At 38.9% G+C, this 13,002-nt stretch overlaps 1 protein-coding gene across 1 annotated transcript in view; it reads left to right on the top strand.

The window, feature by feature from the left end:
* Positions 1-13,002, top strand: part of LOC308051405 (E3 ubiquitin-protein ligase UHRF2-like) — a gene marked incomplete at both ends in the record, with an annotated part of 100,304 nt that overhangs the window by 39,964 nt on the left and 47,338 nt on the right. Inside the window, one exon of the mRNA XM_080361836.1 lies at positions 11,332-11,441. Coding sequence (XP_080217962.1) covers positions 11,332-11,441 — 110 coding nt within the window. The remainder of the gene's footprint in view (positions 1-11,331; positions 11,442-13,002) is intronic.

Below are 13,002 nucleotides of genomic sequence, written 5' to 3'. Positions count from 1 at the left end.
CCTACTCCACATAGATAGGTTGGTTATCAATTGCACTTCCGATGTAGCCCCTTACAGTAAAGGAAGACCTATGGGGATGTCCCACTGAGGCCCAGTGGCCTCCACCAGTCAAAAAGGGTCCTGATCCACTCAGAGCCCATTTATTGCCAACAGGCTCTTGCTTTAGAGGTGCAGCACCCAGGTAATATAAGAGGTAGTTTATGCTATGCCTGTTCTGTTCCCATCTCCCTGAAGTTGCAGCTATAGTTACCACCAAACCCCCTTGTGTCCAGGTAGTTAAAAATCCCTCTAATCCTGTGCAGAAGGGCCCTGACCCAAAGCACCTTGAAGCATGGAAAGACCATTTGGCCTTCGTCATTCCTGAAAAGGCAATTCTCAATTTGGTTGCAAGAGGTGGCAAGGTGCGCAAGCCTCGTATCGGGAATGAGAGTGTGTTTTTTTTTAGGGCCAGCTCTGTTCAATATTTTTATCAATGATCTAGATGCAGGAGTTGAATGCACCATTAGCAAGTTTGCTGACGATACCAAACTGGGAGGTGCTGTTGACTCTCTCAAGGGACAGGAGGCCTTGCAGAGGGATCTAGATAGATTGGAGCATTGGGCTATGATTAATGGGATGAAATTTAACAAGAACAAATGCTCGAATCTGCACTCAGGATGGAGTAATGATGGGCACAGGTATAGACTGGGAGAGGAGTGGCTGGAAAGCAGCCCCACAGAAAGGGATCTGGGGTTGCTGGTCAACAGCAGGCTCAATATGAGTCAGCAGTGTGCCCTGGCAGCCAAGAGGGCAAACCTCATTCTGGGGTGCATCAAACACAGTATAGCCAGACAGTCAAAAGAGGTGGTTATCCCGCTGTATTCAGCATTGGTGCAGCTTTACCTTGAGTACTGTGTGCAGTTCTGGGCCCCTCAATTTAAGAAGGATGTGAAGGTACTCGAACGCATCCAGAGGAGGGCAACAAAGCTGGTAAAACGACTAGAAGGCATGTCCTACGAGGAGTGGCTAAGGACTCTGGGTTTGTCTAGTTTGAAGAAAAGGAGGCTGAGGGGCAACCTCATTGCTTTCTACAACTTCCTGAGGAGGGGAAGTGGAGATAGAGGTGCTGATCTCTTCTCCCTGGTATCCAGTGATAGGATGTGTGGGAATGGCTCAAAGCTGCACCAAGGGAGGTTTAGATTGGACATTAGGAATAATTTCTTTACTTACGCTTGCTTACGCTTAAGGTTTTACATCTTAGTCTTCATGATGTCCTTTGCAATGTTCCTTCCCTGAAGGATGTGCACAAACCATTACCATTCAGCACTGGTTTTTTTCGTACCTCTGCTATCATTGACAGAGTCTGACCTTGAGGTCCCAACCATATTGTTCTCACCCTTCTCTCCTTTCCCTATTCTGCAGCTACTGATGATCCCTAAGACTCGTCTATTACAGAAACCCCTCCTTTTTCCACTTCACAAGCTCTCATAGGGACTACAGTGACAGCATGTATTCCCCCTATCAACACTGTCACCACAGCTCTAATTACTGGGGTACTAGGACCAGTTTTGTATGAAGGAATTCTGAAAAGAGTAACTCAACTACCTGCTGCTTGGCTTGTAGCCTGCACAGGATGCATTTTGTTATTTTCTTAGTGATTTCTTTACTGAGAGGATGGTCAAACACTGAACAGGCTTCTTAGAGAGGTGGTTGATGCACCATTCATGTGTGAGATCTATTCATTGAGATCTATTGAGAAATTATAGACTTCTCTAGGGGAATTAAGGCAGATATCAAAGGTTCCAAAGGAATTTAATTCACACATGAACCCCAGACCTGACTCAGCTGTGGAAATACTGTATGTTAACGTTAATCTAATGATCAGTAGCAAACAAAACCTAAAAGCTTTAGATTTTGTTTGCTTGTTTAAGAATGTAAACAGACTTTCTCTATTAGCCAAAGAAATCTTACCCCAGCAGAATTTTAGCATGAACCTCTTTGTTAGTCCTTGAAATTTCTCTCAGAGAGGTAATTTCTGCATCAAAACCAGAATCCTCTTTCTTCTGGAGCCTCAACATTGTAGTTAACCATCACCACATCACCCACTTTTAGTTCATTCCACTTCAGAATGGTTCTTGCTCGTGGTCGAAGATTTTTTGTGTCCATTTCTACTATGCCATTCTCTGGATACCTTGAAAGGCAAAATCAAAGAGAAGTGACAATTAGTACTCCCAAAATAATAAGAAGTAAGTTAAAGACAACGTTTTTCAGAATCACAATTTTCAAAATAACTTTTGGGAGTGTTAATGCTTAACTCTGTTTAAAAATTTGATCCAGTATGTTTTTTCTAAATTTTATGTTAGGCTAAATGCAGACTGGTGACTTGACTAATCTCATAGCAGAAAAAGCATCCAGCAATCCAACGTAAAAAAAAAAAAATCATGAGCATTTGATAATTTCTTTTAAAAAGTTCAAGTTTCCACATAGGAACATATCAAATTTGTTCTCAGTAAAGTCAAAGGACCCAATTATGACAACCATGAAAATCAACAAAGATTAAACTTGAATTGTCAAAACTGCTTAATTCTAGTTTAACTTGGCTTTCATACATTTGTTACATTTCCACCAATTTCAGTAGTTAAGACAATGTTAGCTAATTGTGCTGGTTTGAATGAAAATGAGTTGTCTTCATGGAGTTAGAAACCTTTCTTTTTAAAGCTAGCATAGTCATTGTTTGAATTTAGTTTGAGAACTAGAAAATGACACCCCAGAACAGAGTGAATGTTCTTAATTGCTCTGGTCTGAGAGCCAAGGACATTCTGAGCACTCTGCCCACAGGTGTGAGGTAGTAAGAGGAACATAGATGGGGCAGACCAGACCTTGACTGACATCCAGACTGATCAATAAGAGTATTCCATCCCGTTAGCGTAATGTTTCTTATTTAAGGAGAGTTGAGATCTTCTGATTTTTTCTTTGCTTTCTTCACTCTTTGTGTTGGAACCAGGGGGGGAGTTCTGTTCAGGACTTCCTTTAGTTTGGCCTTTTGCCACCCTGCTGTTTGCAGAGGCTTCTGGGCCTTTCTGCCTGGCTCAGGGATGCAAGCTTCAGTGCCTACTGATGACCATCCTTTTGTTCCTTGCCAGGCCCATTGTTGAAGATCCATGGGATAGATCATGATCTGGCAATATTAAAATAATGGATTCCATGAGCCAGATTTTCTCATTTTCACCAAAAATTTAGTGAACCAAGAGTCATGGGGAATTGGAAATTCTTCAGAATAGCAGATCCTTAAGGGAAGGAACATTGCAAAGGACATCATGAAGACTAAGATGTAAAACCTTAAGCGTAAGCAAGCGTAAGTAAAGAAATTATTCCTAATGTCCAATCTAAACCTCCCTTGGTGCAGCTTTGAGCCATTCCCACACATCCTATCACTGGATACCAGGGAGAAGAGATCAGCACCTCTATCTCCACTTCCCCTCCTCAGGAAGTTGTAGAAAGCAATGAGGTTGCCCCTCAGCCTCCTTTTCTTCAAACTAGACAAACCCAGAGTCCTTAGCCACTCCTCGTAGGACATGCCTTCTAGTCGTTTTACCAGCTTTGTTGCCCTCCTCTGGATGCGTTCGAGTACCTTCACATCCTTCTTAAATTGAGGGGCCCAGAACTGCACACAGTACTCAAGGTAAAGCTGCACCAATGCTGAATACAGCGGGATAACCACCTCTTTTGACTGTCTGGCTATACTGTGTTTGATGCACCCCAGAATGAGGTTTGCCCTCTTGGCTGCCAGGGCACACTGCTGACTCATATTGAGCCTGCTGTTGACCAGCAACCCCAGATCCCTTTCTGTGGGGCTGCTTTCCAGCCACTCCTCTCCCAGTCTATACCTGTGCCCATCATTACTCCATCCTGAGTGCAGATTCGAGCATTTGTTCTTGTTAAATTTCATCCCATTAATCATAGCCCAATGCTCCAATCTATCTAGATCCCTCTGCAAGGCCTCCTGTCCCTTGAGAGAGTCAACAGCACCTCCCAGTTTGGTATCGTCAGCAAACTTGCTAATGGTGCATTCAACTCCTGCATCTAGATCATTGATAAAAATATTGAACAGAGCTGGCCCTAAAAAAAAACACACTCTCATTCCGATACGAGGCTTGCGCACCTTGCCACCTCTTGCAACCAAATTGAGAATTGCCTTTTCAGGAATGACGAAGGCCAAATGGTCTTTCCATGCTTCAAGGTGCTTTGGGTCAGGGCCCTTCTGCACAGGATTAGAGGGATTTTTAACTACCTGGACACAAGGGGGGTTTGGTGGTAACTATAGCTGCAACTTCAGGGAGATGGGAACAGAACAGGCATAGCATAAACTACCTCTTATATTACCTGGGTGCTGCACCTCTAAAGCAAGAGCCTGTTGGCAATAAATGGGCTCTGAGTGGATCAGGACCCTTTTTGACTGGTGGAGGCCACTGGGCCTCAGTGGGACATCCCCATAGGTCTTCCTTTACTGTAAGGGGCTACATCGGAAGTGCAATTGATAACCAACCTATCTATGTGGAGTAGGAAAAAGAGAAAGCTTTGACATTGTATGAGCACTGCTCAGCAGTAGCCAAAACACTGGTGTGTTTTCAACACTGTTTTAGTCACATATCCAAAGCACAGCACCATGTGGGCTGCTATGAAGAAAATTAACTCCATCCCAGCCAGACTCAGTACACCTGTTTGATTTTAGGAACTTGAGTATTGTTCTTCAGAAATTCAGTTGTTTTTTTTTTTTTTGCAGAAATCCACATTATAACTTTGAATAGGCTGTGACATTGCTTGTTTTCTCCATCTTAAATAATGCAGTCTTTACAGTCTCCTTGACACTGGGATGCATGTGTTACCAAGAGTGAAACTGATGTTACAGTGTAACTTGAAGTGAACATTTCTTTTTAGCTAAGAAAAAGTTTGCTTTAGTGGTGGCACCTCCTGAATTTCACCAGAACACACGGTATCCTAATTCTAAAAATATTTTCCTTAAAATTATGTTAACCATTCAGATTTTAGGATGCTTTTTATTGTAAGAATGGAGGAATGTTGACTTTAATGAACATTTTTAATGTAGGACATGATTGATTGGGAGAGAATGGCCGCAATTTAATATTTTGCTCACGTATCTGAAATAGTTGCATTTTTTAAATGTGAAAGGTATTGAACCGGTAGCTTTTGCAAGCATATGCAAATCTGTTTTGAGTATTGGTTTTAAATTTAGGTTAAAAGGAGTGATTGAGATGAAATATTTCAGTGTATTATGGATTCCTGAGATTCAAAATGTGAGGAGGCATATGAACTCATTTTGGAGACAATTGTCATTTAAGAAAAAACATCCTCAAATATAAAACAAGACATTGAATAGGAAGTTTGAATTATTAACCACAAACTTAGCAAGGGAGAAGGTTTTTTTTTAAAGAAAAAGCAATACAGACATCTCAAGATCGTAGTGTAGTCATTACCACTTGAAAGAATGAATCCTGTCAGCAATTACTAACCCAAGGATATGTGAATCTGTGGACCGGTTTCTGGTCAGTTTGCTCTTTTAACAAAGAGAACTCCTTATCAAGAGTTCTTGTCCTTGCAGCTTAGACATTCTGGAGCCTGCACAATTAGTTGACTCTTCTTTAACATATATCTCGAGACTGTTGGATAAAATATCCTTTAGCTGAACTTTGCTTACTATACTAAAAATCACACCCCCAGGAGGGAAGACCAGGCCCAGCCTGAGACCCCTCCTCAGGGAGCATGCATAGTGGTAAAATGATTATGTAATCAATATGCAAATGCGTAACCAATTGGCTCTTTAGGACTGCCCTGAGGGTGTGAATGCAGTGATAAGATTTTCTATATAATGTCTGTGTCTTTTGTTTTCTGGCATGTTGGCTTTGTTCCAGCATCCAGACTTGTGCAACTCTGTAATAAACAATATCTTGTCTCTTTATTGTAATGCATTTAATATGTGTATGACATTTGGTGAACTGCAGAAATGGACTTCACGACCTTCTGCAAAACAAAACTGTCCAGAGGTTGATGTATATGAACCTCAGGTATGAACCTCTGGTTATTGATAATGTTTTTAAAACTGCTCTTCGGGGTGTCTTTTTTTTTTATTTGTTTTTTCTTTGTTTATTTTTTCATTTGTTGTGTTGGTTGTTTTTTGGTGTTTTCGGTTTGGTCGTTTTGTTTTTTTTTGGCAAAGGTTCTTTTGTCCCGTCCCGTTCCCCCCCCCCCAAATGGGTTAACCAAAATATGCTTTATATTGGCAAAAATTAGATATTTCAGGTGGTGTCTACATTAGCTAATAAAAACTCCATTTCTGTTAGAAATTTTATAGGTAATTTTTAATTTTTATTTTAAACCTAAGTAACCTGATAGTTATGTTTAAATTTTGAAGATGGTAAGTACGACTCCCCATAGTATTCTTATTTCACTACCCTCTGGAAGAAATTTGAAAAAGTTACAATAGAGAAAGATTGTATTCCAGGACGGTGAATTTATTTGAACAAATGAAGTCCATTTTCTAAGTAGAATCTTATTTATTTCACTGAGTATTCTGCCTGACTAAGCGTTCAGACTTCAATGATATGTTAATAGCTTATATATGTGGCCAATCAACTATGACAGTATGCAGAAAGCAAAATTTTCTGAGCCCTGATGTTTCTTGTGATTCATCCAGGTATAATTCTGAGTCACCCGAGTTACCCCAGTTATTCATCTCAATTAATGGTAAAAGTACAAGATAAACTTCCTGAAATTGATAAACTTGTGTAAAGAATATGCTTCAATGGGAAATACTTGATTTTCCAATTTGCTTCAAATGCCGAATGACCATAGAATGGTCGACCTTGAATTCTTCAGCAACTTCGTGTAGTTGTAAGAGGACCAGATTTGATGATTGCTCTCAATTGGTCATGGTCAACTTCTTTAAGGCTCTCGTCTCCTTTGCGCAACTTCTTGAACCACCACTGCACTGTACATTAGTTAGCAGTTCCTGGGGCAAATGTGTAGTTGATGTTGCGAGTTGTCTCTGCTGCTTTACAAGCCATTTTGAAGTTGAATAAGAATTGCAATTCCTTTTGCACCAGCCATTCTACAGTCATTTGGCATTTGAATTGAAGCAAATTGGAAAGGTGATAAAGCTCGATAAGTGGGTGCCTCATGAGCTGACCAAAAATCAAAAAAAATCCATAGTTTTGGAGTGTTGTCTTCTCTTATTCTATGCAACAACAATGAACCATTTCTCGTTTGGATTGTGATGTGCAACAAAAAGTGGATTTTATACGACAACCAGCGATGACCAGCTCAGTGGTTGGACTGAGAAGAACCTCCAAAGCACTTCCCAAAGCCAAACTTGCACCAAAAAAAGGTCGTGGTCACTTTTTGGTGGTCTGCTGCTGGTCTGATCTGCTACAGCTTTCTGAATCCCCACAAAACCATTACATCCGAGAAGTATGCTCAGCAAATCGATGAAATGAACCGAAAACTGCAACGCCTGCAGCCGGCATCGGTCAACAGGAAGGACCAAATTCTTCTCCACGACAACACCTGACCACACGTCACACAACCGACGCTTCAAAAGTTGAACGAATTGGGCTACGAAGTTTTGCCTCATTCGCCATATTCACCTGACCTCTTGCCAACTGACTACCACTTCTTCAAGCATCTTGACGTTTTTCAGGGAAAGTGCTTCCACAACCAGCAGGATGCAGGAAATGCTTTTCAAGAGATCGTCGAATCCCGAAGCACAGATTTTTATGCTACAGAAATAAATAAACTTATTTCTCGTCGGCAAAAATGTGTTGATTGTAATGATTCCTATTTTGATTAATAAAGATGCGTTTGAGCCTAGGTATAATGATTTAAAATTCACAGTCCAAAACCACAATGACTTTTGCACCAACCTAATATTAATAATTCTCATTTGTTGTGTATCTGCACTGCAATTAAAGGTTGCCATTGTAGTGTTTCTAAAGCCTATACAAACCAGACTTAATGCAGCTTAAATAAAAATATCAGCAAAGCACAGATCAAGTCTGCCCAAGACTGTAGGAGTCTCATGACTCTGATCATACTTCATTATTTTCAGTTCAGAGTGGTCATTCCTGTTTCTCTGATACCCCAGAGAACTGGTGAACTCAGTTTACAATATCTCTGAAATTCATCTATTCTTCTGTTCTTTGGGAAGTATTTCTTTCACAGCAAAAGCAATTATTCATAATTAGGGTACTATTATTTTGCTCTCTGAACTTTCAAGAAGCATATATGTGCCTGTTGATGGAGGGTCACTGTGAGACAATCCTCTCATATTTCATCCAGACTTCGGTAGCTGGCTGACAATGAGAGTCACAATACCAAAAAAGTTCAAATGCTTTTTTGTTTGCTGGACTTCAAGGTTGATGAACTTTTTCTTCACTCAGTTTGAAGGTGTTTGAAGGTTTGAATTTAGCAAGGGCTTCTCTCAGTACCATGAGTTGTCTTATTTAAATCTTTGGATTCATTCAAGACTAACGGTAAAATCAGTTCACTACAGATTCATTATGCATCTTTCTCTGAGCAAATATTTTATGAATTCGAGAAATTCATTAGAGTAGCAATAATGGAAGGTAGTAGAAAGAATCTTGAAATATGTCATAGTTTTATACTTTAATCATCTGTTAGTTCTACAGATTGTGTTGGGCTTTCTGCTCTTAATCAGTGCTTTTCCAAGCATTTTTGCAGTTTGTAGATCCCTGTCATTTTATTGTGTTTTTACATTTAACCTGATGGATTTTGAGCCTTTCGATCTTCCTCATTTAGACACAACTTTTACTTTTTGTAGGATGATTTCTTGCTCCTTGTATTTTCCATTTCCCTGCTGTTTAGCCTTGCTTGGATTCCTTTTACTCACTTTTGATATTTTTGATCGGTAGTGTACATTTGTTCTCAGTGTCCAGCATGTTCTTTAAGTAGTCTTCACACTTCCTGTACAGATTTTACTCTTAACTATTTTTTGAGGAACCTTTTGTACTTCTATTTAATTTTCCTTTTTGAAATTGATCGTAACTTGGTTTTTCTCGCTCTTGCAAAGATACTGAATTTAAGTACATCATTACAGAGCAATGGAATAATGCGATGAACTAGGTCTTGCACAGTGGACCAAGTCACTCAGGACATTGGCAGTGTCTAAAAATTTATCTTGACATTGGGTCTGGTACCTGATCTAGTACTGTTGTTTCCTTTCTTCTTAGTATATCTGATGGCCTTCAGCATCTCATAGTTGCTATTATCATGTTGTTTGGGTGCACCATAATGCATTCTTAATGCTATATTTTATTTTTTTTTATTTAGACCTGGAATTTCACTTTCTATAGATTCTCTTACTGATGTTTATATATATTCATGTGGTATAATTCCATATCCAAGATAATATCTTTTTTTCATCTAACACCTTTGGTACTTGCTGCTTGAGCTTTGAAGACATGTTTTTGTTGAGATCCAGAATGCTACTTCTGGTTAATTTCTCAAAATAGCTCTCATAACATAGTGGTATGTGGTGTAGCAATTTGCTGAAACACTTCTTGACCAGCTCTATTAAAGCTCACTTGTCAAAAAAACCTGTCTATAGACTTCTTGCACACACATGTAGCTTATTTCCCTATAGGTAACAAAGCTTCTTAAAGGGAATCCTTGATTGATGTGATTTAGAGCCACTCACCATAGTGATTATCCTGACCCAAGGTCCTAGTTGCGATACAGTAGCTAAATTCAGCATCTAAGTAGTCATAAACAGCAAGGTTGGAAGGGACTGAATGAGTTCCTCTTAGACCATTCTTTAAGATAAACTGTACCTGTTGTTATTTCTGAAAGACGTTTGTCTAACCTGTTACTAAAGACACCTTTTTCTCGTCCCCTCTTTCTTCTTCTCCAGCCAAACTTTCCATCTCACTAGCTACTAGGGAAAGTCTCATTTGTAGCTGCAATACCCGATTTATGCTGAAATTGTCAATACAAAATTGTCAACAAAATTGTCAATACAAAATTGTCAACAAAATTTTACTAAATACAGTATGCTTCAGAATTTAAATAGTGCTTACTAATAGCCAGCAATTTATAGAACCATAGAATAGTTTGGGTTGGAATGGACCTTTAAAGGTTATCATCTAGTCCAATCCCCCTGCAATGAGCAGGGACATCTTCAGCTAGATCAGGTTGCTCAGAGCCCCGTCCAGCCTGGCCTTGAATGTTTCCAGGGATGGGGCATCTACCACCTCTCTGGGCAAACTGTTCCAGTATTTTACCACCCTCACTGTAAAAAACATCTTCCTCATGTCTAGCCTGAATCTCCCCTCCTTTAGTTTAAAACCATTACCCCTTGCCCTGTCGTAACAGGCCCTGCTAAAAAGTCTGGCCCCATCCTTCTTATAGGCCCCTTTTAAGTACTGAAAGGCTGCAATAAGGTTTCCCCAGAGCCTTCTCTTCTCCAGGCTGAACAACCCCAACTCTCAGACTTTCCTCATAGGAGAGGTATTCCCTCCCTCTGATCATGTTCGTGGCCCTCTTCTGGACCCTCTCCAACAGGTCCATGTCTTTCCTGTACTGAGGGCTCCAGAGCTGGTTGCAATACTCCAGGTGGGGCCTCATGAGAGTGGAGGGGCAGAATCACCTCCCTCGACCTGCTGGTCACGCTCCTTTTGATGCAGCCCAGGATACAATTGGCCTTCTGGGCTGCAAGCTCACATTGCTGGCTCATGTCCAATCTTTCATCCACCAGTACCCCCAAGCCCTTCTCCACAAGGCTGTTCTCAATCCCTTCATGTTGAATTTGTGTCTATTTTGACTTTTCCTTATAGATCTACCTAAGGTTTAAGATATATTTCTATTTCTGTATTTTGCATTATGCACACACAAACGCACGCGCACGCGCACAAATATCCATGTATACATATATGCTTTCACTATTCTTTCAATTCAAAGTTTCCTGTTATCTAAATAACTGAGAATGAGGCATAACTGTGTGTTGGTTTAAGATAAGATCGCTGTTGTGGTGTGTATTATATTAGAAGTAGTCTTAGAAGAATCAAGCTGAACAATGAAACATTGTGTTGAGATGTTCTTCATCTGTGACACTAACTAGACTGTACACTGTGTTTTGATTTTTCTACATGTTAGAGCACTGCATTGAATTTTGTTTGTGAAACCAATAAAATATATCTTATCATTGATAAAACAGATGCCAGTTAACTATATTACTTTGTTTAGGCTTTGCCAATTATAGAGGCTAAGGCTGAGAAACAGAGTTCAATGTACTTCATTATTTTTTATTTATTTATTTTTCAGAGGCCCAGAAGATGCAATAAATGACTGTAGAATCCTTTTTATAGAGGAAATGTACAAGATTGAAAAGCCAGGAGCTTATCCACTGACATTTGGAGATGGAGATTTCAAAAGTATGCTTTTCTTATTGTATGATTAAGACTGTTAGTTAAATATTTGAATAACATTAAAAAAAATAAGGGATCAGAGCACAGAACTAATTTAATTGAGGTTTCTTTTGTGTGTAATAAAAGAATTGTTATTACACAGATTTTTTGGTCTGAAAAGTTGTTACTACACTATAACTTTATTGCATGGCATATTGAGAGTAAATTTTTGGTGCAATATATCAACACATTAGTGCTATAAATATAATCTCATAAGCAGGTAAATAGCTGATATTTTAGATGATCTATATGGGGTGAGTTCATAGTCTGAGATAAGTTCCTAGGAAGGTATCCAAATCACAAAACTTACTGTCATAACTGACATCTCATTTGAGTTCTTAACAGATGCAAAAGACTGAAAGAGTCAATACTGCTATCTTTAACCCTGGCATTATATAAGGATGAATAATCATTATCTGTGTAGAGCGAGAAAGTGTCAAACTTGCTGGAACTATGAAAAAAACCCAGATATATTTGATTTTAGATTATTACTTGACCACTTATGTCCGTCTGAACAGTAAATACACCATGTCCCCCCGCAAAGGGCAGTTCTCTAAAAAGCAGTTTAAAGTTGTATTCTAAGTTTAAAAATATGTGAAAGTTAAAAAACAGGAATTATAAAACAGATTGTTTTTTAATGGGATCACTGAGAGGTTGATCTGTGGCATTACTGACAGATATTACAGAATTTTAAAAGAAGAAAATTTATTGCAGTTTAGTTTTCATTTATTAACTAAGGGTAATATTTGTGTCATTGTCTATAGGTGTCATTAATACACAAGATTTTATTTGCAGTGTACTATTAAAGAAATGTCCAATGGCCAATCAACTTTGACAGTATGCAGAAAGCAAAATTTTCTGAGCCCTGATGTTTCTTATGATTCATCCAGGTATAATTCTGAGTCACCTGAGTTACCCCAGTTATTCATCTCAATTAATGGTAAAAGTACAAGATAAACTTCCTGAAATTGATAAACTTGTGTAAAGAATATGCTTCAATGGGAAGCACTTGATTTCAGGTATTTGGGTTTGTAAAATAAATTTTCAGTTTCTACTCATTTTCAGTTACTACTGTCATGTCTTATTTCTTTGTCTCCTTATTTGTAACCTGTTCTCAAACCTCTCACATAATTGCTATCTTTGTATAAATCTGCACCCATACAGTTTTTATGCAATTCTTGATCCTATTTTCATTTCTTTCAAGATTATTTTTTACAAACCATCATAATTAAGTGTAACACAACAACTTTAACTTACATTTTAACCTCAAAGATTTAATTGTTAATTTGCTACTGACTATGTAACTGTATTCCTTTGTCTTCATCTACTTTTTTCCCCAAAAAGTTCAACTTCCTCACCACACTGTTTACTTAATTTTCTTCTGCTGTTTTTCTGATTTTTTTTTTTAAGCTGTCCTGACTTTGTTCTGTGAAGCACAATGCACTACAGTTTTCTTATTGCTTATCACTCAACTGATTTCTTTATTGCTCCTCTGTATTTACCCCCCCCCCCCGGTCCTACTCTACAT

This window comes from Nesoenas mayeri, assembly GCF_963082525.1.
Source record: "Nesoenas mayeri genome assembly, chromosome: W".
In the NCBI taxonomy this organism is placed as follows: Eukaryota; Metazoa; Chordata; class Aves; order Columbiformes; family Columbidae; genus Nesoenas; species Nesoenas mayeri.
This window is presented reverse-complemented; position numbering and strand designations above follow the sequence as displayed.